This window comes from Ovis aries, chromosome 6 (assembly GCF_016772045.2).
Source record: "Ovis aries strain OAR_USU_Benz2616 breed Rambouillet chromosome 6, ARS-UI_Ramb_v3.0, whole genome shotgun sequence".
Taxonomy (NCBI): Eukaryota; Metazoa; Chordata; class Mammalia; order Artiodactyla; family Bovidae; genus Ovis; species Ovis aries.
In genome coordinates this window covers 96612170-96638408 of record NC_056059.1, presented here as the reverse complement: position 1 = coordinate 96638408, position 26239 = coordinate 96612170, and the positions used below count along the sequence as shown (strand labels likewise).

Below are 26239 nucleotides of genomic sequence, written 5' to 3'. Positions count from 1 at the left end.
TTCCAATAACTATTCCATCTACATGTGATGGCAACTTGAATGTACATAAGTTATTGAAAAATAGTCTGCAAAGTTTTGAAAAACCATACAAACAGGCTTTCATGAGCTTAAGAAGAATGGCAAGTTGTAGTGGTTAACTCTCAGCCCTGAGCTTTTTATTTTGTTCTCTTCATTTTATTCATTTAGAACATTCAACCAAACAGTGGGGACTTTTGAAGAACTCCAAAAATATCTTGAAGGATATGTGGCAAACCTGAACCGGGATGATGAGAAAAGACATGCGAAGTAAGTGGAGATATTTTTCTAAGCTGGGTGTGGCTTCTGGCAGGTGATGAAGAAGAGGACTGAAGGGTGTGATTGGTAACTTTTAGTGTGCTGTCACTAGAAAATTTGGGGGAGTTGTTTTAAATTATTTTTCCACAAAAGGATCCCAATTACCTCTAGTGTAGATTATTTTAGTCTATAAGTATTTCCTTATTTTTGGTGATGAGTAGTAATGTTTGGGAGAAATTTCCTGATAGGAGGCCTTGGGAAAGAGTTCTTTACATTGACTGGTGACTTGGTTCAAAAGAATATTAATTCAGAAAAGAAGTCTGTCTTGCCCCTGGAAATCAAACAGGAATTCCAAGGAGTAGCATAGCCCATTCAGCGCCTGGTTTATTTCAGAATATAAGGGAGTGGGACTTCCCTGCTGGTCCAGTGGTTAAGACTTCACCTTCCGATGCAAGGGGTGCAGGTTCAATCCCTGGCCAGGGAGCTAGGATCCCATATACCTTGCACCTGAAAACTAAAACATAAAACAGAAACAATATACTAACAAATTCAATAAAGACTTTAAAAATGGTCCACATCAAAAAAATTTTTTTTTTAAATTAAGAGAGCTATTGCCCAAGTAGTTTTGTGTTGGGTTCTAAATGTAGTAATACTGATGAAAATGCTTAGGAAAAAAAAAAAATCTTCGTAGAATTAAAATTATTTGAAAATCCTGTGCTAAAACGTTTTGCAGAATGAATACTTAAGCATGTATTCACCAGACAGTACCATTAAAGTTGAAGAGTCAAAAGTTCTGGAAGACTGATATTTGAGTTAAATTAGAGCATTCAGGCAGACTGCATTTTTTTTTTTCTTGCAGGGACTATGTTTGCAGTTTTTGTGCCAAAGGTCTTTTGTAGGAAGAATGGTTCATGAATATATAACCCAGAGCAGTAAACTTTAATTAAGAGGGGAAAATGAGTATTTCCAAATAACAATACTTAAGCGTAAAGTAAGAAATGTGTTTTTCATGTTTCACAAAGCAGTTATTCTGGTTCAGCCAGAGAAATCTTCAAAATCTAACAAAAATAGCAAAATATGGCAGATTCTCAGTGCAATATTGTCCTGTAAGTGCAGCAAAAGAAATGGCTCTCTTTTCTGGATTTCTTTTCTCTCAGACTCTTTGTTTTTTAAACGGCTTTTTTGAGATGTATCTCAAATACCGCATAATTCACCTACTTTTACCACTCACAGACTCAGTCTGACATTTGTCTTTTTTATTGTGTGTGAGTGTATCTGTTTTTTATTTGTATTTTCTGTTGGTTTTCTCCCCAGATGTAACTGAATCTGATCCTATAAAAGTTGAGATAAGCTCTGTGGCAACTATGGGCAGTAATTACTGGCAGAAGTAAAACTGTAGTAAGGGTGGGATTTATGTGTGCCGTGACCCCTGCTTTGCCTAAGGGAGCATATGTAAAGTTTCTCTTTTCTCATACAGGAGATCCATGTCTAGCTGGAAGCTGTCCAAAGCACTCTCTTTGGAGATGATTCAACTGAAGGAGAAAGTGGCCAGATTTTCCTCATCATCCCCCTTCCAGAACCTTGAGATAATCGCAACACTGGGCGTTGGTGGGTTCGGAAGAGTTGAGCTTGTAAGGGGTTTACGTTTCAAGCCTCTGAGAGAAGCCTTTTGACTTTTGTTTGTTTTGTATTCCAGTGTATCTTGGAGGAATATATGCATTGTTATTGCTATCCAAACGGTACTTTGAACTAAAATTGAGAGTACAGTTTTCACTCTATTTTATAATAGTGGGTGTGTGCTACTAAATAACTTGTAATAATATAGCTGCTATTTAAGTCTACTTATGCCACATCCTTTTGTGATTATTTTTCTTGAGGGCAGCTATTAGAGAATGTACCAAGTAAGTTTTCCCATAGGCTATGAAACATAAAATGTGTATTTCTTAGCAGCAACATTTATGTATACATATACTCATGATGCATTAACTCTATATAAAGCAAACAAAAATGTGTCCAGTGAAAGGGTCACAGAGATGAAATCTTTAATACCGTAGTTTCATTTCTTAAATAATTCCTCTGCCATGTCTGTATTTGGCTTTCATGATCCTATTTTTGGGTTGCTCAAAATTTTCTATCCAAATTAAAAAAAAAAAAAAGAAGTTGAATGCAAGGAGATGTTTGAAGAGCAGCCTTCTGTAGTGCTGATCAAGACAGCTGGGAATTTATAGTCAGATTTCAGCTGCATCTTCCATATCACACCTCTCTGAGCTTTATAATCAGCTTCCAAAGAGTAGGAGAGCCATGCAGTCAGATGCTCTGAGGAAACTATGGAATGGTGACCTGTGACTTTACTGGGTAGAGATGATGCTGAACCCTTGGTGACTACTGAGCCCTTCCTTGCCCAGCAGATCTGTAACCATTCACCGTCCACTAACCTTGGGAACTATGATGACACCTCCATCTGCTGGGTGGCCTGGATGTGAGCAGATCTGAAATGCTGCCAGGAGACTCCGAATAGTGCACTCTACACCAAGTCAATACTTCATCTCTTTTGGTCAAAGGGGGGCAGAAATGATTTCTTAATAGGCCAGAGAGTTTGTAGTGTTTCTTATGCCATATGGAGGGATAAGAGAGCCATGTGCTGTATTTTTTCATCAAAATCATGGCAAATGATTGAATTAACAATGCTGAGGTTTGTTTTGATATGGTTAGATAATGATAATTGAAACAATAATCCCACCATTGATTTGAAAGTCTGGGCATCAACTAGTGGCAAACTCAGCGAAACTGAGGGAGCAGCCAACTCTGCACAATTTCATTATTTGCGAAGATAGTCTGCTTATGGAATTTTAAGCCTATCTGAATAAATACTTATTAAATTTCTTAAATTTCCTTTTAAAGGAAAATCCTATTTATCCATCTAAAGCATGGTCTCTAATAGAACTTTCTGCACTGATGGCAGTGTTCTGTATCCATGTGTCCAATAGCAGAGCTGCTGGTTAGATGTGACTAGAGAGCTTTTGAAATGTGGACAGTGCAAGTGAAGGAAATGAATTTTTAATTTTAATCAATTTAAAATTAAATAGCTTTTTGTGACTAGGGGCTAGCAGATTGGATCATTCAGATATGACTCTTGGATTAAATAGTTTTTATTTGAAGCTCAAAAAAGTGACTATTACAAAAGAGCAGTTTCTGGCAATTCTGGACCAAGCTTTTCATGTCATATACTCAAAACCAAAGAGATGTCTATACACTCAAACTTCTAACTAGAATATTTTTCTTGTTTCAATACAAATTTTCTAGAACCATGTTCCATCTATGTGAATTCTTTTGGAAATTACCATGAAAAGGAAGTGTGTAGTCCTGGATAAAATTCAGCTCCTGGAGGGATAAAGTGGTGAAAAGCTTCCATGCTATTTAGCTGTGAAAGAATTTGAACTCCTGCTGGTTCACATGTTTTACATAGATAATGCAGATTTTTCCTAGTAAGTTCATTTTGAGGGCTCGTTCTCTTCTCCCCTAGGTTAAGGTGAAAAATGAGAATGTTGCTTTTGCTATGAAGTGTATAAGGAAGAAGCACATCGTTGACACAAAGCAGCAGGAGCACGTCTACTCAGAAAAGAAGATCCTGGAAGAGCTGTGCTCACCCTTCATTGTGAAGTAAGTGAGCGTTTTGCTCCCAGAATTTTAGCATCTTAGGTTCTTCTTTGGAGTGCTTCTATGCAAGCGGACAGAGGAGGAAGAGGAGGCCCTTCTCTGAATTCTCCAGCCTAGTCACAGCGACGATACATAAAATATTGGAAGTTTGAGAACTGAAGTCAGAATCCAGATTTTTTTGTTCTTGAGTAAACCTCAGGAAAGTGTGTGTGGGTGTGTATGTATGTGTGTGTGTGTGTGAATATAAAATTATTGTTTCAATAAATTGAATTGCTTATTTAATTCAGACCTAATGCAGAATTTGGAAAGCAAGGATTCATTTAGAACCCCTCAGGGGACTTGAATTTCTGCAAAAAGTGGCATTTTGGCCACATTTAGGCTGCCAGGGAGCTTGGTCCCTGCAGTTGTTGTTAGCTGCTTAGTGATGTCTGACTCTTTTCGAGCCCATGGACTGTAGCCTGCCAGGCTCCTCTGTCCATGGAATTCTCCAAGCAAGAATACTGGAGTGGGTTCCCATTTGCTTCTCCAGGGGATCTTCCCAACCCAGGGATCAAACCTGGGTCTCCTGCATTGAAGGCAGATTCTTCACCATCTGAGCCAACGAGGAAGCCTGGTCCTTGCAATGCCAGATACCGAAAGAAACACTTCCCTGCAGTTACTGTTCTTTCTGTAGCTATCACCAGAGTTTGGAACAGAAACATATTCTAAGCCATGACTCTCTTGTGAATTCATGGGTTGGTGGTGTAAGCCAGTTAAGGCACATATTTTCACACCTATTTTCATGCCCCTAGAGTGTAGCTTTAGAAATTTCTGGGTGAGGTAAAGTGCCTCTGTAATGAGGAGAATTTATGCTTTTTGATCAAATGCCTTGAGAGAGTCTTCCTGCCTATCCATATTCTCAGACCCATATTTTTTAAAGATTGAAAAAAATCTGAACCCAGGCAATACTGACAATAAATCATCAATTATTTTTATATAAACTATGTGTCCCTCCCCTCTTTTAATCAATAATTCATTAAAAACTATCATGAACAGCTTCAGGGCATGGATTAGATTTTATTCATTCTTTCATTTCCTGCCCTTTGCAAAGTAGCTGGCATAGAGTAGGGCAATAATCATATTAAGAATACATGTTAATGACAACATTTATTATTGAGAAAGTAACATGTGCCAGGCAGTCTTCTAAGCAAAATTTTAAAATAATATCTTATATAATATATTTAAAGTGTATATTATATTATTATTATATTTATATTAAAGGTAAGTGTGAACGTTGCTCAGTCGTGTCCGACTCTGTGATCCCATGGACTGTAGCCCACCAGGCTCCTCTGTCCATGGAGTTCTTCCGGCAAAAATACTGGAGTAGGTAGCCATTCCCTTCTCCAGGGATTTTTCCCAACCCAGGGATTGAACCCAGGTCTCCTACATTGCTGGCAGATTCTTTACCAGCCTAGCTACCAAGGAAGGCCATATTTACATTATATTATATAATTTATATGTATCTTGTAATTTATTTATATTGTTTATATACATAAATGATAAAATTAGATATAATCAATATGTAATCAAATGAATATATATATTGTTATGATCCTCAAAATAAAACAGATAAATGTTATGATTTTCTTTGTTTAACAATAGCAGTGAGAAAGCTGATGTCACTTAGCTAATGAATGGCCAGTCAGGGACTCAAGCCTAGGCAGCTTGGATCCAGAGCCCATATCAAAACACTTACTAGATTACTTCTGCTGTCTGTACGTGGTACGGCTGTCCTGCTGTCTGCATTAACCTGGTGCTAGGAGACATGGGCATCTCTCGAGTAAGACCCAGAAACTGCTTTCCCCCAGCATTGTAATATCATACACTGCCCACATTGCACATCCAGATTGAGACTGTCATTCCTCCAGCTTCTGGGAGTCTAGCGACTCTGACTAATTCTCTCTCACCCATTGCTCTAAGGTCGAGAGAACCACCTGGCCCCATACTCTTTCTCCAGGTACATCCTGCATCCAGTGATGGTACAGGTCCTTGAAGCTGAGGCTTTTGTAAAATTACAGGTCAGCTCTCCCTCTGCCCAAGTCTGCTTCTTTCCTCCCCCATGGGTGTTGGCCCTAAGAGCATTCCCCACTAAACTGACTGCTTACAAATTTCTATCTTAGAATCTGTTTCCTAGTACCAACTGGAAGACATAAAACAGGCATGAGTAATGGTTATGCAAAGTGAAAGTGAAAGTCGCTCAGTCGTGTCCAACTCTTTGCGACCCTATGGACTGCATATTCCATGGAATTCTTCAGGCCAGAATACTGGAGTGGGTAGCCTTTCCCTTCTCCAGGGAATCTTTCCAACCCAGAGATTGAACCCAGGTCTCCTGCATTGCAGGTGGATTCTTTACCAACTGAGCCACAAGGGAAGCCCAAGAATACTGGAGTGGGTAGCCTATCTTTTCTCCAGTGAATCTTCCTGACCCAGGAATTGAACCAGAGTCTCCTGCATTGCAGGCTGATTCTTTACCAACTGAGCCATCAGGGAAGCCCTGATATGCAAGGCAGATCTTAAAGGAGACCATGCAGAGATCTCAGGATTTGGGAAGAAAGGGAAGGCTGTATTTAGTAAGGGGGTTAATGAGCTACTGAATCAGGAAGGTGGCCCCAGAGCTTGATCTTGAGGGGTGGATAACACTTTTATTACCATGGAACTGAGATTAAGAAAGTCTGTGGGTAGCATAAAGGGGAGTCCAAATAAAGGGATCAGCAGATGAAAAACCAGGGGAGCAGGAAGGATCAGAGCATTCAGTGAGCATCCAGTGTCTTTGTAAGATGTTTGGAAGGAGATGAGGACCATCCTTCAAAAAGTTATTGATGATGCTTTTAAGCAAACTTGAAGACGTTTTAAAATGGGATTTCTAATAATAATACTGTTTTTCTTTTATTTTCACAGATTGTATCGCACCTTCAAGGACAATAAGTATGTATACATGCTCCTGGAGGCCTGCTTAGGTGGCGAGCTGTGGAGTATATTAAGAGACAGGTAATGAAAAAGAATTATACGTACTAACTTTTGTCTATTCCTTCTTGGCCTAAAGGATGCTATATTCATGACCATTTAAAGAAACATGAAGAAAGTCATTAAGAAATGAGTCTAAGGCACTTCCTTGGCTCTCCAGTGGTTAAGACTTTGCCTTCCAATGCAGGAGGCACAGGTTCAATCCCTGGTTGTGAAACTGAGATCCCAGATGCCTCATGGCCAAAAAAACCCAATGCGTGAAACAGAGCAATATTGTAACAGATTCAATAAAGATTTTTTTTTTTTAATGGTCCATATAAAGAATCTTAAAAAAGTCTTAAAAAAGAGAAATGAATCTAAGAACAAATTGATAAACAAGTAGTAATAGTGATATTTTATGAGCTAACATTGTAATCATGTAATAGGCCCCCTGTACCAGTAGTCACTGTCATTCTTGTATTAGAGATGAAAGAAACCCTTGTCAACCATCCACATCACATGGTTAATATGAGGCAGAGTAAAAATCCAGATGTTACTGACTTTGAATCTTGAGAAGGGAGATGACGAAAGGGGTGGAGAGTGGTGAAGTTGGGGCTGAAAAGCTGAGCGACATGTCTGCAAAGATTCAGCTTCACAAAAGGAGTGATTTCCGCACAATCACAATCATAGGTGTTCACTGAGCTCCACCTACATACAAGGCTTCCGAGTTGACAGTATGGGGGTTTTCTAAACAATGTACACTTTTCTAACCCAAAACCATATAACGGTTTCCTCCAGTGAGTTTGGTTTATATTTGGGGAGATAATGTAATATACAATTTTAAAACATTTCATTATTTAACATGAAAAGTAAATATGATGAAGAAGTTGGCAATTTAAAAGTAAATGTCCACTAAGTGTCGTGGGCACTGAGCTCAGAATAGAGAAAAGAGAGAAAAATGTGATGGTCATGAAAGGCCTTGAGCTAAACTCTAAAGACAAAATTTGGAAAGACAGTAAGGAAGAGAATTGATTTAAGAATCAGGAAAATTGGAGTAGGATTAGGTCTTTTACTTGGTGAGTGAGAGCAGAGTTTGAATAGAAAATGGCAACAGAAGAGATAGCTTTGCATTAGGTTGTGGAGGTTAATGCCAGGTCAGACATTTAGGCAGCATTCCCTGGGCCAGTGTTCTCAACCCTGGCTTCACCTCGCAATCTCATGGGAGCTTTAACAAAGTAAAAATGCTGTGCCTTGATGCCAGACTTTTATTTGGTTCATGTGCAATAGGGCCAGAAAATGATTTTTAGCTGCCTTTCAGGCAATTCTAATGTGTGTTCACCGTTGAAAATCACATACCTAATAACAGACTTTTGAGCATCCAAGCAGAGATTTATCTGTTGTACTAGGAACATACTGATGGATGGATCAGGATGAGGTAAGCCTGGATGGGTTGAGGAGACTTTCATGATACCTACAGAAGCATCTGCATCTCCCATCATTGTTTTAACAGGCAAATCTTTTTAGAATATCTAAGTCTATTTAGTGGTGGCAGTTCTTAGTACCCGTTAGGCACTTTGCCATATCCATAAAACAGCCTTGCTAAGTCAGTAGTAAACCCATTTCAAGACAGGTATCTGAGGGTCAGAACAGACGAACAACTTGCCTGAGGATTCAGTAAGGAGAAGCAGCAGGACTCGAAGCTGGTTTCTCTCATTCCAAAGCCAAGCTTTCTATTATGTGCTGTACTTAGTTGCTCAGTCATGTCCGACTCTTTGCAACCCCATGGACTGTAGCCCGCCAGGCTCCTCTGTCCATGGGGATTCTCCAGGCAAGAATACTGGAGTGGTTTTCCATGACCTCCTCCAGGGGATCTTTCTAACCCAGGGATCGAACCCATGTCTCCCACATTGCAGGCAGATTCTTTACCACCTGAGCCACAAGGGAAGCCAAACTGTAATAGCTTTCTATTATACCATGCAGCAAATCACCACCAAATTCTAATAATTTAGAATACACACAGTGCTGGCACAGGGCAACTCTGGTATCATCAAGGTGCACCCACCAAAGAGGAAAGAGTTATGACCCTGTTTCTACATGGGTTATATTACAAAGTATACAGACAGGAAATGGAAATGAACACTGGAGTCATTTTAGTCAAGCAATCAAGTGCAGTAGTCTGGTTCAACCTCTCCATAGTTGCATTTTCTCCAGAGTTTTCCAGAGATGTCTTTAAAAAATCTTGTTTTCTTATCTTTTCCATTTTGTATGTTTGGATGTGATTACCAGAAACAATTGTTTGAATGTAGACATTTTAATTTTAGTAAATTTTAGTAAAGTGGTTCTTGTTGGTATCAAGCATTCACCTAAATTTCTTTATGATCTGATTCATTGGTGCTATGAAGTACTTTTTAGTGCTAATGCCTTATAAAACATTTATATTACATAAATATATAATATGATAATTGACGCCTAGAATCTGCAACAAGGATGTCTAGAGTATTAAGAAGGAAAATGATTTCATTGCAGAGGCAGCTTTGATGAACCCACCTCCAAATTCTGTGTTGCTTGTGTGACAGAAGCATTTGATTACCTGCATCGACTAGGTATTATCTACAGAGACCTGAAACCAGAAAACTTAATTCTAGATGCTGAGGGCTATCTTAAATTGGTAAGACAAATTCTTATCCTGTGAGATATTTCTAAACATAAAGTTGTACTGTAGTTGCAATTCTCTTTTTCTTAAACCTTTATTTTAAATTTAAAAAATGTTGATGTTTAATTGGTGGGTAATTGTTTACAATGTTTTGTTGGTTTCTGCTATACAACAATGTGAATCAGTCATAAGTATACATATATCCCCTCGCTCTGGAGTCACTCTCCCACTCCACCCCCCGCACCCCAAGCTGTTCCCACTCCTCTAAGTTGACACAGAGCATCAAGCTGAGCTACCTGTGTTATACAGCAACTTCCCACTGGCTCTCTGTTTGGCACATGGTAATGTGTATGTTTCAAATTCAAATGCTAGTTTCTCAGTTTTTCCCACTCTTTTCTTCCCCTGCTGTGTCCACCAGTTGGTTCTCTATTCCTGCATTGCAAATAGGTACATCAGTACCATTTTTACAAAGCAATTATCTTTTAATTTTGGTTCACTTGTTATTTTTACATTGGGAGATATGGCCTTTTAAATCAGCATGCTTAACACAGGGAATGATGTTACAAATACATTCTTTCTAGCCTAAGAATTTTATGTTTCAACCCACCCCCACCCAGCCCCCCTGCCCCACCCCAACTAGGATCCAGATAATAGAATTGCTTTAAAATTGGATTTTGTTAGCATATTAATGTTAGCATAAAATGGTACCATTTTAATGTTTGTTAGCATTCTTAATTTTTTATTGGAATATAGTTGATTTACTGTTGTATTAATTTCTGCTGTGAGTCGGTTATACACACACATATATCTACTCTCTTTAGATTCTGTTCCCATATAAGTCATTACAGAGTATTGCATAAAGTTCCCTGTGCTATTCAGTAGGTTCTTATTAGTTACCTATTCCACATACAGTAGTTTGTATGGGCTTCCCCGGTAGCTCAGACAGTAAAGAATCTGCCTGCAATGCAGGAGACCTGAGTTTGGTCTCTGGGTCAGGAAGATCCCCTGGAGAAGGGAATGGCTACCCACTCTGGTATTCTTGCCTGGAGAATTCCATGGGCAAACATGACTGACCAGCTAAAGCTTTCACTTTTTTTTTTTTTTTTCATCTGTCAATCCCAGTCTCCCGTTTTATCTCTCCCCTGCTTCCTGCCCTGGTAATCAGGTTTGTTTTCTACATCTTTGACTAAGCTTCTGTTTTGTAAATATGTTCATTTGTACTGTTTCTTTAGAGTCCACATACAAGCGATATAATGTGATATTTGTCTTTCTCTGACTTACTTCACTCAGCATGACAATCAGTCTGTCCATCCATATTTCTGCCAGTGGCCTCATTTTGTTCTTTTATATGGATAAGTTATATTCCATTGTATATATGTACCACACCTTTATTCATTCCTCTGTTGATGGCCATTTAGGTTGCTTCCATGTCCTGAATACTGTCAATACTGCTGCAATGAGCATTGGGGTGCATGTGTCTTTTTGAATTATGGTTTTCTTCAGATATATGCCCAGGATTGGGATTGTTTGATCATATAATAGGTCTGTTTTAGTTTTTTAAGGAATCTTCCTACTGTTCTCCATAGTGGCTATACCAATATACACTCCCACCGATAGTGTAAGAGGGTTCTCTTTTCTCCACGGCCTCTCCAGCATTTATTGTTCGTAGATTTTTTGACGATGACCATTCTGACCAGTGTGAGATGATACTTCATTATAGTGTGATTTGCATTTCTCTAATGATTAGTGGTGTTGCGCATCTTTTCATGTGCCTCTTGGCCATCTGTATGTCATTAGCATTTTGATATAATGATTTTAAATAGGTTTTAATGAATTTCTGCTACATAGAGGGATTGGCTGTGAGGAATAAGAAAAGAAGATAGTATGCCTTCTGTCTCAAGATAGCTACTGTCTGAAGAAGAAGAAAAGATGCACATATGAATGTTGGTAGTTTAAAAATATATATATATATATTTATTAATATAAATTTATTTATTTTAATTGGAGGTTAATTACTTTATAATATTGTATTGGTTTTACCATACATCAACATGAATCCACCACAAGTGTACAAGTGTTCCCCATCCTGAACCCCCGTCCCTCCTCCCTCCCCGTACCATCCTGGAGCCTATTATACAAAGTGAAGTAAGCCAGAAAGAAAAACACCAATACAGTATAAAAATATATATTTTAAAATGATTCTAAGGTCAAGCATGGTTGAGAATCAGAACACAAGGTCTGATTCTACAGGTCCCTTAGGTATAGAGACTTTCCTTGTCATGCATCTTTGTAATGAATACAATGCAAGAAGCCTCTTGCATGTCACAAAACAGAAAAAAATGTTACCATTCATGTAAACTGCTTTAACTACAAAACTATAAGAGAACTGCATGTGCAGTCGCTTAGTTATGTCTGGCTCTTTGCAACCCCAGGAACTGTAGCCCACCAGGTTTTTCTGTCCATGGGAATATTTTTGGCGAGAATACTGGAGTGGGTAGCCATTTCCTCTTCCAGATAAGAGAACTGGGTGGTCATAATTGAGGAGAAACCAGGCATTTTGGACCTCAGGAGGGAACCGCATTAGGAGGGGGAACCCAGGCTGATTTTAACTGAGTCCATCTTATCAGGAGCTCAAAGACATTAAACCATTAAACATTTACAAAGATATTAAAAGTTTATCATATCAGAACATTAATAATAGCTACCACTTAATGTATAAAGCTACTGTGCTGAACATTTTGCAGTTAATATGTTTAACAATTGATGAGATAGGTTTTATCATCCACATGTTATAGTGTGCAGTTTAGCCTTAGGAATTAAATTTATTATGTGTAGTTGCTAAGTGATTTCTCGCCATAGGAAAGAAGTAAAGTAAGTTCTTTTCTGTGAAATCTGGCTAACTTCCAAGAAATGTTTTGATCCATTCAAGCTTTACTTTATCTATGAAAGACAGCTGTGAGAACTGGTGAGGTACTAACTCAAGGCCTTGATCACTTGTCTTCTTCACAATTCCTTCATTGGGTATGCCTCTTACAACTCTTTAGAGAAGCCTTTTGTGATATTCTAGAAATAAATCAAGGACTTCCCTGGTGGCTCAGATGGTAAAGCGTCTGTCTACAATGCAAGAGACCTGGGTTCAAACCCTGGGTTGGGAAGATCCCCTGGAGAAGGAAATGGCAATCCACTCCAGGACTATTGCCTGGAAAATCCCATGGACAGAGGAGCCTGGTAGGCTACAGCCCATGGGGTCACAAAGAGTCGGACACGACTCATGAGGGATGCAGATTATTCATTAAATTCATTCTTTTTTAATAGCTGTTTTTAAGAAATCACGTATCATATTCTGCCTTTGTAGGTGTAGAGGTCTATAAACATCTCTTCTGTAGCCATTGTAATCCATCCAGCTAACTCATTTGCTAACCAGCCAAATGAAGAGTAATAACTAAAGCTTTTAGAGATTAAAAAGTGTTGAATATTTCCATTTCTACCTATATATCAAGCTAGATATAATATGCTGATTTTCTCTTACTATAAAAAGTCTCAATATTGGAAGAAACATGAAAAGCAGTATTATATGCGTGGCTGAGTTTATAAGACAACATTTGGATTCCCCTGAGGCTGAGAACCAAGCTTGGGCAGTAGTGAAGGGTGGAGCTCAAACACTGACTCTCCTGTCTTGCGGTCACCCAGCTATCCTAGGTGGCCTAGAGAGGTTTTATTTTAGTTGCTGTACCCTCCGGGAACAGGAGACCAAGTTTTGGACCTGGGCAATGTGGGAAGTGGAATCAGAGAACACTGTCCAGAGCCAGAGATCATGCAGATTGTGCTCTCAGAGAAACAGAAAATGGTGGGGGGTGGGGGAATCAAATTTCTAAAGGCAGAGTACATGCTAGAAGACCTGCTTTTCTATTATTGGGCTCTTGGTAGAGGAACCAAAGAGTCTCCTCTAAGAACACTTGGCCATAGGCCAGCTTTCCTGGAGTTTTGGGTGCCCAGTCTTTCAGGATGGAAATGCCCAAGCAAAAATTTAAATGAAAAGGGAGCCATGTTTGTAGCATGACCAAGTTTCCAGGAATCAAAGTATATTTTCTCTGGAAGACTGTTCTCTCAATTCAAGATACAGAGAATTCCCAGAGATGAACTTCCAGGGAATATAAACTCATGCCAATAAAAGAAAATAAAAATATGTGTGAGGCAATAAGGTGCCAAGAGCATTATTTGGCAGGAATGTAAGCGTCTCATAAATTAGAGTAATCAGATACAAAATGTAAAACAAATGTATGTAAGTCTTTTAAAAGTAAGAGAGGAACCAACAAATGAGTAAGGAACAGAACCTCTCAAAAAAGATCTAACCTGTTTAGAAAAAAAATCACAAATAAAACTTCTAGTAAGAAATTCAGAATATCATAATTGAAATTAAATATTAAATGGAATTTTCATTAATGGTGGAATAGCTTGGATTGGACTAATCTTGCTGAGGTTAATTATGATACATGTATAAAAGTGTGTGAAAACATTAGAGAACAACAAGAAATAGACATTCAAACTTTGAAAAAAGGAACAACACTGAGTGAAATCCACATTAATACAGCTGTTCATTTCAAAGCACTCCTTGTTGTATAATATATGGAGGATAAACCTTTAGTTAACATTGTATCTAACAGTGAAATATTGAATATTTACTATTTAGATTGTGAACAAAACAAGATTATTTTCTTTCACTAGTTTTTTCAGCATTGTAACAGAGATCTTAGCAAAGTAAATGAAACACAAAACAGAAGTGAAAGGCCAAAAATTAGAAAGGAAGAGGCTACCTGTCTTTATTTGAAGACAACACAATTGTTTATGTCGAAAAGCATGAAGAATCTACCAACAAATTCTAGAAAGGAAAAATAAATTAAGCAGAATTACAGGTACAAACTCAATATACAAATAAAAATTTATTAAATATTTTTTATGTGCTAGCAGTAAATATTCAAGAATGAAATTAAAATGCCATTTGTAATATCAAAAATTGTGAAGTAATTATGAATAAAATTAATATGTAAGACCCCTATATTGAAAAATACAAAATTTTGTTGACAGAAAACTAGCTAATGGTAAAATATACTATGTTCATAAATTGTGTAACTCCATAGTTGATAAGATGTTCAGTCTCCTCCAATTGATTTACATATTTAAGGCCATTGCAATAAAAGGTGGAACAGCCGTTTTCAGAAACAGAGATATTTATTCTAAAATTTACAAAGAAATGCAGTTTAGGAAAGTCAATAACCACTTTGAAAAAAGAAGAATAAAAAAGGAATTTATAAAAACTGATGATATTATAAAGCTCACTATCAGTTCAGTTCAGTCGCTCAGTCATGTCTGACTCTTTGCGACCCCATGAATCGCAGCACGCCAGGCCTCCCTGTCCATCACCGACTCCTGGAGTTTACTCAGACTAGTGCCCATTGAGTCACTTTCATCGAGTCAGTGATGCCATCCAGCCATCTCATCCTCGGTCGTCCCCTTCTCTTCCTGCCCCCAATCCCTCCCAGCATCAAGGTCTTTTCCAATGAGTCAACTCTTCACATGAGGTGGCCAAAGTACTGGAGTTTCAGCGTTAGCATCATTCCTTCCAAAGAAATCCCAGGGCTGATCTCCTTCAGAATGGACTGGTTGGATCTCCTTGCAGTCCAAGGGACTCTCAAGAGTCTTCTCCAACACCACAGTTCAAAAGCATCCATTCTTCAGCGCTCAGCTTTCTTCACAGTCCAACTCTCACATCCATACACGACTACTGGAAAAACCATAGCCTTGACTAGATGGACCTTAGTCGGCAAAGTAATGTCTCTGCTTTTAAATATGCTATCTAGGTTGGTCATAACTTTCCTTCGAAGGAGTAAGTACCTTTTAATTTCATGGCTGCAGTCACCATCTGTAGTGATTTTGGAGCCCCCCAAAATAAAGTCTGACACTGTTTCCACTGTTTCTCCATCTATTTCCCATGGAGTGATGGGACTGGATGCCATGATCTTCGTTTTCTGAATGTTGAGCTTTAAGCCAACTTTTTCACTCTCCTTTTCACTTTCATCAAGAGGCTTTTGAGTTCCTCTTCACTTTCTGCCATAAGGGTGGTGTCATCTGCATATCTGAGGTTACTGATATTTCTCCCGGCAGTCTGGATTCCAGTAAGCTGTAGTAATCAGGGCAGTATGATAAATGGCTTAATCTAACAGAATAAAGTCCAGATAGACATATGTCCAAATAGACATATAGTTAAATGATTTTTGGAAAAGGATGAAAGGCTAGTTTTCTCAGCAAGTATTGTGGAAACAATTGGATATACATGACTTGCACTTTACATTATATAAAAAAATTAAATCAAAGCATCCAGAAGTAAATGTAAACATAAGATGATATCTTTACAACATTGGATAGAGATTTCTTAGAACACAAATAGTAGTAAGCATAAAAAGTTCAGGTTACTACGACAAAAATACCATAGAGTGGGTGGCTTAAACAACAATTTGTTTAGTTCTGGAGGCTGCGAAGTTCAAGGTCAAGGTGTTGGCTGATCAAGGTGTGGTCAAGGCCAACTTACTGACTTATAGACAACTGTCCTCTGTCTTCTTTGCATGGAAGAGAGAGAGAGTGCTTTCTTCTCTCTCTTCTTAGAGAGCTACTAATTTGTTCATGAAGGTTTCACCTCATGACTTAATTAGCTCCCAAGGGCTTTAGCCTCAGATACTATCACACTGGGGATTAGGGTTTCAACATAGAAATTTGCGGGTAGGGGCACAATCACGTAGTCCTTAATAATTAAGCTTCATCAAAATTAAAGCATTCTCAAAATCAAAATACATTGTAAAGAAAATGAATAGTCATGCCACAGCTGGTAGAAAATTCTTGTAATGTATCATTACATGACAAAGGACCTATATCCAGAAATATATAAAAAACTTGATAATAAAAGACAATCCAATTTGTAAAAAATGATCAAAGATCTTGAAAAATTACAAGGGAAAACATAAGAATGGTCATAAGTAATATCAATAGTCATTAGGAAAAGCAAATTAAAACTCTAAGGATGTGCCATTTCACACCCACTGGAACGACTATAATTTTAAAGATTGACAATACCAAGTATTGGTGAGGAAATTTTCCTAAATTTCTAGTAGGAAAACAAAATTAGAAAACTGTTTGAAGAATAGTTTGTCAGTTTCTCATTGAGTCAAACATATACCTATTCTATGTCACTTCAGTCGTGTCCGACTCTGTGCAACCCCATAGACAGCAGCCCACCAGGCTCCCCCGTCCCTGGGATTCTCCAGGCAAGAACACTGGAGTGGGTTGCCATTTCCTTCAATGCATGAAAGTGAAAAGTGAAAGTGAAGTCCCTCAGTCGTGTCTGACTCTTCAGGACCCCATGGACTGCAGCCTTCCAAGCTTCTCCATCCATGGCATTTTCCAGGCAAGAGTACTGGAATGGGGTGCCATCACCTACTCCATATTCTATGACAAGAAATTCTATTCCTTGGAAGAAATTTCACTCCTTGGTATTTATCCAAAAAAAATTGAAATAATGTTTCAAAAATTTTGGACAAGAATCTTCATAAAAGCTTTTTCCTGAAAGTCTCAAATCAGAAAGAGCCAAAATAATCATCACCAATTGAAGGTATAAATGTATAGTAGTGCATTCATTAACTGAACTCTTCTCAATAATATAAAGCAATGAATTAGTATGGACTTCCCTTATGGCTCAGCTGGTAAAGAATCCACCTGCAATGCAGGAGACCTGGGTTTGACCCTGGGTTGGGAAGATGCCCTGGAGAAAAGAAAGGCTACCCACTCCATATTCTGGCCTGAAGAATTCCAGGGACTGCATAGTCCATGAGGTTGCAAAGAGTTGGACGCGACTGAGTGACTTTCACTTTGAACTTTTCAACAATGAATTAGTATAGGTAACAACATGAATAAATTTTAAAAGGCATGTTGAACAAAAAGAAGACAGATACAGAAGACTAGCCTCTACTAGCCTCTTTATGATTGCATTTATTGAAGTTGTAGAATAGATGGTAGAAATCAATATAATGGTAGCCTCTGGGAGGATCATTTGACTGCAGAGGGCAGGAGGGAACTTTCTGAGATAATGGGAATGTCTGTCTCGTAACCATATGGTGGTTGTTACAAGACTATAATCTGCATCAAAATTCAATGAATCGTACTCCCCAAATCTGTGCATTTTGTTGCTTATAAATTATACATCAATTTGAAAAGTGGAAAGGTTAAATAGTAGATGATTCACAAGTAAAGAGAAAAATCAGTGAATTGAAAGATAAAATGTCAGAATAAAACATGGAGGCTCAAAAAAGATTGAAAATAAGAGAAATGAAGAGACTTGGAGAATAGAGCGAGAAGTTCTTAAAATGTTCAGTTGGAGTCCAAGGTAAAAATATAGAAAAAGAGATAAAAAAATACTTAAAGAAATAATGGTTGAGAATTTTCCAGAAAACATTTAAAATAAAAAAGGCCATTCAGGTAAAGGAAGTCCAACAAAACCCAACTGAGACAAATTGTATTTATTGTAGATTCTGCTTTTGCGTAACAGATCACTCCAAAATTTAATGGCTTAAAACAGCAAGAATCCTGGTTGAACTCTCACAGTTTCTGTGGATCAGGAGTTTGGGTGTGGTTCAGCTGGATGGTTCTAACTTAGGGTCTTGATCAGGAAGTTTCTGTCAAGTGTTGGCTGGGGCCACAGTCACCTGGAGGCTTGACTCAGGCTAGAGGATCTGCCTTCAAGGTGACTCACTCCTCTGGCTGGCAAACTAATGTTGGCTTTTAGTTGGGGACCTTAGTTCTTTTCCATATGAATCTTTCTCTTTCTGGATTGAACGTCCTCAAGGCATGGTGGCTGGCTTTCCCCAGGATGAGTCATTTGAGAGACCTAGGAATAGCTACACTGCCTTCCAAGGCTCAGAGTCACACTGGCACTTCCCTGTCTTCCGTTGGCCTGATTCACTGTAAGGGAGGTCACCTCTGAATACCAGGAGAAGGGGAGCATTGAGGCTATCTTGGGTGGTGGCTATTATAATATGGTGCAGAACCAAAACTAAGAGGAAGTTTTAAAAGCTATCAAAGAGAAATAACAGTTTGCACATAAAGGAGTAAAAATTATACTTTCAGTTGACGTCTCAACAGCAACCATAGCAACCAGAATGCAATGGAATAATATCTTAAAATTGTGAGAGAAAATAACCAACAAACTTGCCTTATAAATCTAGAGAAATTATCTTTCAAGAGGGGTGAAATAAAGGCATTTTCCAACAAAGATAAAGAGTTAACCACCTACATCCAAAGCATGTGCTTAAGGGAGATGGAAAATCCCTGATGAAAGGTTTGAGATACAGTAGGGAGTGGTGACTATAGAAAAATGGTAAACATGTGGTTAGATTTTTCCAAATTATGCGATAATGTAATAATTATCACTACTATGTAGTCTTTAAAGTGAGAAAATGCTAAATAACTGAAAAACAGCAGCCTGTAAGCTGAGAGTAGGTGTAATTGGAATCGAAGTGGAAGAAGATGTCAGTCACTTTAAAAGAAGGCAACAAAGGAGAACAGGAAGCCTAGAAAAAAAAATCAAAGAGAAAACACACTCTGAAAGGAGAAAGAAATCTAATGTATGTAAATAGACTTCACTGTTCAGATAAAAACCAAACACTGCCAAATAGATCCCCAAAATAAAAACCAGCTGCATGAGGTTTATGAGAGACAGACCAGAACATGAGGGTACAGACAGGCTGAAATGAAAAGGATAGAAAAAATATGTCTGGGAAATAGTCAACAAATTGAAAAGCAGGTTTCATTATGTTGGTATCAGGGAAGAAGTATTTCTAGAGCTAGAGAGGGTTACCATATGATAAAGGGTTCATTTTACCATGATGATGTAAAAATCTTGATCTTTCAATTACCTATGAAAATGCTTCAAAAGTAAGAAGCTGAATTTGACAGAAATCCTAAGGAGAAATGAACAACTGTAGGAAAATATGGCTATACCTCTCACAGAAATTGAAAGAACATTCAGACTGAAAATCACTAAAACTTTAGAAGATATGTACAACATGATTAATCAACTTGATATAATTGATTTGTAGAATATTGTTCCCAATATTTACAGGATGCCATTTACCACATTTGATCATATATTGGATCATCAAGCAAGTTTCAGCAAATTAAAAAAAAAAAAAAAAGAAATTGGGCTGGCAGTCTAGCAGCACTTCTTCTGCTAGAAGGTTCCTGAGGGGGTCGCAGTAGAGATGAGGGCAGTGCAGTCTAGTGGTCTAGTGCCCAGCATGTCAGGAATGCACATCTTGGTGGACAATGGGCAGCCCAGACTCGGACATTAATGAACTTGAGGATGAAAGACTCCTTAAAGGATGACCTTGGCCTTATTCTTCAAATTTTAATAAGTGGCATTTTCATCTCCCTTTATCATTTCTTAGCAATAATAGTGAGAGGTCAGATATCTAAGGACTATAGTAAAGAAAGGCTGCCCCTCCACCCTCAGCAAAGACTAACTAGCTAAAGCCTGGAGAAAAGACTTAAGTTGAAAGAAGGTCTGGATTTTCAAAGTGTCTCCTTAGAGACTACAGAGGCTTGCTCGTTGGTTTTAATTACAGAGAATGTGTTTGTATGAGGGAGGAAGACTTAACTCTACTCTTCTTCCCTGATTCATGATTGAGAATGCCACACTGGTTCAGTCCTAAAAGGACCCATGTGGTCCAAGCTGTCTCCATCGGGAAAAATACTAGGTTGGAGATTAAGGGTTAGCAGTTACTACTAATGGACCAAGGAGATTCTCACATCACTAACTCTTATCTGCCCATCCAATATTTTCCTAAATTTTTCTTGCAAGGCCCAAGGAGAGCTGTTGAAGGCAATCGTGATCGAGTCCTCCTTCTGGTTATCATGAATGAATCAGAGGTGATACTAAGATGTAGGACAGTATTTAAAGAATGAAAAAATGACCTTGTTCTCAACCCAAGCAGAATTTATTCAGTAGCTAGCCTTTTGCAGGAAAAAACTTGTATATAGTAGCTAGCCTTCTGCAGGAAAAACTTTGTTGTAATACAATAAATTTCAGTTGTCTTCCATCAATAAATGTTCTGTATGATTATACTATTTAACTCATTTGAATAATACCCCTCATGTGAACACAGAATACCTTAATCTTATTTCTACTGAGTATGGTATATGAAAACACATTAAATGTTGGTATTATTACCTATTTCTTTATGACCTTTCTGCTCCTCTACCCTGATGGCCTCATAATAGCAGACTGTGCTGCAGTATTTACTGTTAGACTTAGTACACTGCTTAGCATAGAAGAATGAATGAAAGGCCCATGGGGCTGTTTGCTCCTCACTTCCAAAATAAGAACATAAAGGTTTTGTTCAGTGACATCAAAGTATGTAAGATAAAAATCAATAACAAAATTTAAAAATCAGGAAGAAACCACTAAAAAGATTCACCTTGTTGGAATTTTAAGGATATTTCAAAATAATTCAAGGATCAGTGAAGGAGAGATTTTGACAAGTTTATAGAATCGAGTTGCACAATAGAGAATACTACATATCAATACATATGTGTTGCAACTAAATGATAATGGGAATAATGTTTATAACTGTTCACGTTTCAAGTAGGAAATAAAGAAGCCTAAAAATGAACTAAATGTGCATTCATCTTAAGAAGATGCAAAAGAGGGAAAAAGAAAAGAGAAGGAAAAAATAAAGAGCATGAATTAATTAAACATAAAAGGATACAGAACCAGGATGTTCTGAAAAGACTAATAAAACTAACAAACTGTGAAAATACTGGACAAAAGAAAAAGAGAAGTATTACAGATAAATGCTGTTATGAGTGAACATGACTATAGTTATAGCAGAGATTTACATGGATTCAAAATTATTTGAGCAACTCTGTTGCTATATATAATACACTATAAGTGTGTGTATGTGTGTGTGTTAAGTTACTTCAGTCGTGTCTGACTCTTTGTGACCACATGGACTATGTACCCACCAGGCCTGTTTGTTTGTGGGATTCTCCAGGCATGAATACTGGAGTGGGATATAATGCCTTCCTCCAGGGGATCTTCTCAACCCGGGGATTGAACCAGCATTTCTTTTGTCTTCTGCATTGGCAGGGGAGTTCTTTACCACTAGTGCCACCTGGGAAACCCTAATATAGTATACAGTATACATAAATGGCTGGGGCCTGTGAGAGTTCTCTTCCTGGTTTGCAGATAGCCATCTTCTCTGTGTCCTCACATGGCAGAGAGAGAGAGAGAGAGAGAGAGAGAGAGAGAGAGAGAGAGAGAGAGAGAGAGAGAGAGATTGATCATCTTTCTCGTGGTTTTTTTTTTTCCCCCCTAAGGGCACAAATCTGATTCATGAGGGCCTCACCCTTATGACCTGATTACTCCTAAAGACCCCTCCTCCAGATATCATCACAGTGAGGACTAGAGTTTCAAGAGGAATTTTAGAGAGACACAAACATTCAGTCCATAACACATGAGATCTAGAAAATTTACTTCAAGGATTTTCAATATGAATTTTATACAGATTCTTTAGAAAACAGTAAAAGATAATTTCTTTCTTATTCTGTAAAGCTAGTGTAAACTTGACTCTTCAAACAAAATGCCTAAGGAAGGCAAATTAATGTCCAACCTCACTCATGAATTAAATGTAAAACTTATAAGCAAAATATTAGCAAACTGAATACTACAGTTAATACAAATCATAACTAAGGCTGGCTATATTTCAGCAAAGCAAGCATTGCTTTTAACATTAAAAATTTTATCTAACCAGGTCACCACTTAATAGATTAAAAAATAAAAACAATTGCATATAATAATGACCTCAATAGCTACAGAGGCAATTTTGGTGTTTCTACATTCAGTCATGATAAATTCTCTTAGCAACTAGGAATATAAATAAATTTTATTAATCCAATGAAAGATACCTAACAAAAATTTAGAGTAGCCATAATGATGAAACATTTGAAGTTATGCTTTTAAAAGTCGTGGTATAAGTACTTCTAGTCAGTATTTTACCAGAAGTTCTACCCAGTGCAGTCAGATATAGACAAAATTTAAAGACAGATCAGAACATAAACAACAAAACCTATTTTCCCATGTGATATGATTAACTGTAGAAATCCAGCATATAACAGAAAATTATCAGAATTTAGCAGAAAGTTCAATATGGTTGCTAAATGTGAGATTAATAAAGCAAGAACTCAGTGTATTTTTAAATACCAGAAGCATAGTTGATAAATAGGAATACAAATGCCATTTACAAAAAGCATACATATCATATAAATAAACTATGTATCTAGGAATGAATCTGGAAAATGTGTAGAAGCTTTATTGAGAAGCTTATACAAAGTTATGGAAAGATACTAAAAGCCCTAAAATAATAGATTCATTCTCTCTTCTTCAGGGCACAGAGCTAGAGCATTGTCCCCCATCCCCTGCCTTTTGTATGGCTCATTGTGATGGTGTTTCATAGTTCTATCTCATGAAATGTGAGCTGACCTGCTGGGCACTACCGTCAGACCTGGGCTGATGGTGTGTGGTGCAGCTGACTTCTATTCAGTCTTTCTGGCTTACGGCCAATTAATACAGTCAACTGGAGATTGGCAGAGCCTTCAGAAGGAAGGAGTCTATGTCCCTGAGCTACTACTTGGAGATTTACTACTGCTCAGGAAAATCCATTATGTGAGGAAGAAGGAAATTAATGTAGAGTTTAAGGGTTTATACTTTCTTGATGTTTGTTGCTGTGGATATTGGAGAAGGAAATGGCAACCCACTCCAATATTCTTGCCTGGAGAATCCCAGGGTCGGGGAAGCCATGTGGGCAGCCGTCTATGGAGTTGTACAGAGTCGGACATAACTAAAGCGACTTAGCAGCAGCAGCAGCAGCAGCATTACCCTTATTCACTCAGAAAGATGTACAAAGTTCAAAAGTGGGAGGAGTCAACATTCGAAAGGTATCAATAGTTTCCAAAAGCATCTGCAGATTTGATCCACTACCAGTGGAATTCCAGGAGAGCTTTCCCTGAAGCTTGGCAAAAGCTGATTCTAGAGTTTATACAGACTGACCAACGGCCAAGAGCAGCCAAGAAATTTCTGAGGGCAGAAGAGACATGGGAGAGGGGAACTCTCTCTGATATCAGAACAAATTATAATGATTTAGCTCAAAATAATTACTAGCGGGGCAGCAGTGCAAATTAAAATCACAATATAATACAGTTTATAAATCACTAGACTATTCAGTTCAGTTAAGCCACTCAGTTGTGTCCGACTTTTTGCAACCTCATGAATTGCAGCACGCCAGGCCTCCCTGTCCATCACCAACTCCTGGAGTTCACTCAAACTCATGTCCATCGAGTTGGTGATGCCATCTTGCCATCTCATCCTCCGTTGTCCCCTTCTCCTCCTGCCCCTAATCCCTCCCAGCATCAGGGTCTTTTCCAGTGAGTCAACTCTTCAAATCAGGTGGCCAAAGTATTGGTGTTTCAGCCTTAGCATCAGTCCTTACAATGAACACCAGGACTGATCTCCTTTAGAATGGATTGGCTGGACCTCCTTGCAGTCCAAGGGACTCTCAAGAGTCTTCTCCAACACCACTATTCAAAATCATCCATTCTTCGGTGCTCAGCTTTCTTTATAGTCAAACTCTCACATCCATACATGACTACTGGAAAAACCATAGCTTGATGAAAGTGAAAGAGGAGAGTGAAAAAGTTGGCTTAAGGCTCAACATTCAGAAAACTAAGATCATGGCATCCGGTCCCATCACCTCATGGGAGATAGATGGGGAAATAGTGGAATCAGTGTCAGGCTTTATTTTTCTGGGCTCCAAAATCACTGCAGATGGTGATTGTAGTCATGAAATTAAAAGACGCTTACTCCTTGGAAGGAAAGTTATGACCAACCTAGATAGCATATTAAAAAGCAGAGATATTACTTTGCCAACAAAGGTCTGTCTAGTCAAGGCTATGGTTTTTCCTGTGGTCATGTATGGATGTGAGAGTTGGACTATAAAGAAAGCTGAGTGCTGAAGAATTGATGCTTTTGAAATGTGGTGTTGAAGACTCTTGAGAGTCCCTTGGACTTCATGGAGAGCCAACAAGTCCATCCTAAAGGAGATCAGTCCTGGGTGTTCATTGGAAGGACTGATGCTGAATCTGAAACTCCAATACTTTGGCCACCTGATGCGAAGAGCTGACTCATCTGAAAAGACCCTGACACTGGGAAAGATTGAGGGCAGGAGGAAAAGGGAATGACAGAGGATGAGATGGTTGGATGACATCAACGACTGAATGAGCATGGATTTGGGTGGACTCTAGGAGTCGGTGATGGACAGGGAGGCTGGTGTACTGTGTGGTTCATGGGATCACTAAGAATGGGACATGATTGAGTGACTAAACTAACTGATATAATATTAAGTGGCTTATTCGCTCATGTCTGACTCTTTGCAACCCCTTACAACAACAGCCTGCCAGTCTCCTCTGTCCATGGGGATTCTCCAGCAAGAATACTGGAGTGGGTTGCCATGACCTCTGCCAGGGATCTTCCCAACCTAGGGGTTGAACCCAGGTCTCCTGCATTGCCAGCATATTCTTTACCAGCAGAAAAGCTTATAGGTGGCAAAAAATAAAAGTTGATGTCACTAAAGGATGCTGAGGATATAGGACAATAGGAACTCTTAAACACTGCTGCTGGTGAAGGAGTTGCTTATGCAGTACCTAAGGAAATTAACTTGAAAATGTGTAGTGAAGTTGAACATACCATATCATTGACCCAGAAGCTCTACCGTACACATGTCCAGTAAGCAAGATGGGAAATGATGCTGATAGAAACTTTTCTTTGTGATAACACACTAATAGATATAAGACAAATTTCCATCTATGGCATCATGATGGGAAATCAGTTTTCAAAAATTTTGAACATTTATAGCATATTCTTTCAATGGTGTGTGATATAGCAGTATAAACACATTCCAATATGGGCTAATTCAAAAATACAGTTTTGAGTGAAAAAAGGCAATTTGTCCAAGAATTGATAAGATTTATCTAAAAGTTTTAAAAATTACAACTATATATCATTCTCCAGTATTCTAGCCTGAAGAATCCCATGAACAGAGGAGCCTAGCAGGCTACAGTCCATAGGGTTGCAAAGAGTTGGACATGGCTGAAGCAGCTTCTAGAAGTATAGACTGGATTATGTAAGGATAATTGAATATGTGGGAAAATTAGAAGTGAAGGCAAGCAAATGATAAACACAAAAGTCAGGGTAATGGTGACCTCTTGGCAAGGGGTAGGAGGACAGTGTGACAGGAGAACAGTGTGGCAGGAACAAAGACTGCTTCTGTATCGGTTCTGTCCTAATTACTAAACTGGAGGTGGACACAGGGGTGTTTTTATGTTCATGCATTAAAATTTGCATATATGTCACATTGTTTTATGTGTGTCAAGCATTTCCGAACTTGAAAACTAAAAGTAATCATTGACTCTAACTGTGTACCTTTTGCCAGACCGTTATTAGCTGTACTTATTAAGTGACAGTGAAGCTTATCCCACCAATGGGCTTAACATATGTTGTTCCTTTTCCCTTAAAAATCT

General features: G+C 38.3%; 1 protein-coding gene across 8 annotated transcripts in view; it reads left to right on the top strand.

The window, feature by feature from the left end:
- The window catches only part of PRKG2 (protein kinase cGMP-dependent 2), a 128518-nt gene that overhangs the window by 72195 nt on the left and 30084 nt on the right, over window positions 1-26239 (top strand). For 7 of the 8 annotated variants that reach the window (XM_042251548.2, XM_060417653.1, XM_060417654.1 and 4 more), the window contains 5 exons: window positions 187-285; window positions 1751-1904; window positions 3797-3933; window positions 6868-6957; window positions 9439-9580. In XM_042251548.2, coding sequence (XP_042107482.1) covers window positions 187-285; window positions 1751-1904; window positions 3797-3933; window positions 6868-6957; window positions 9439-9580 — 622 coding nt within the window. Of the gene's footprint in view, window positions 1-186; window positions 286-1750; window positions 1905-3796; window positions 3934-6867; window positions 6958-9438; window positions 9581-26239 lie in introns of those variants that run through there. The other variant, XM_012180248.4, reaches the window with a different exon arrangement.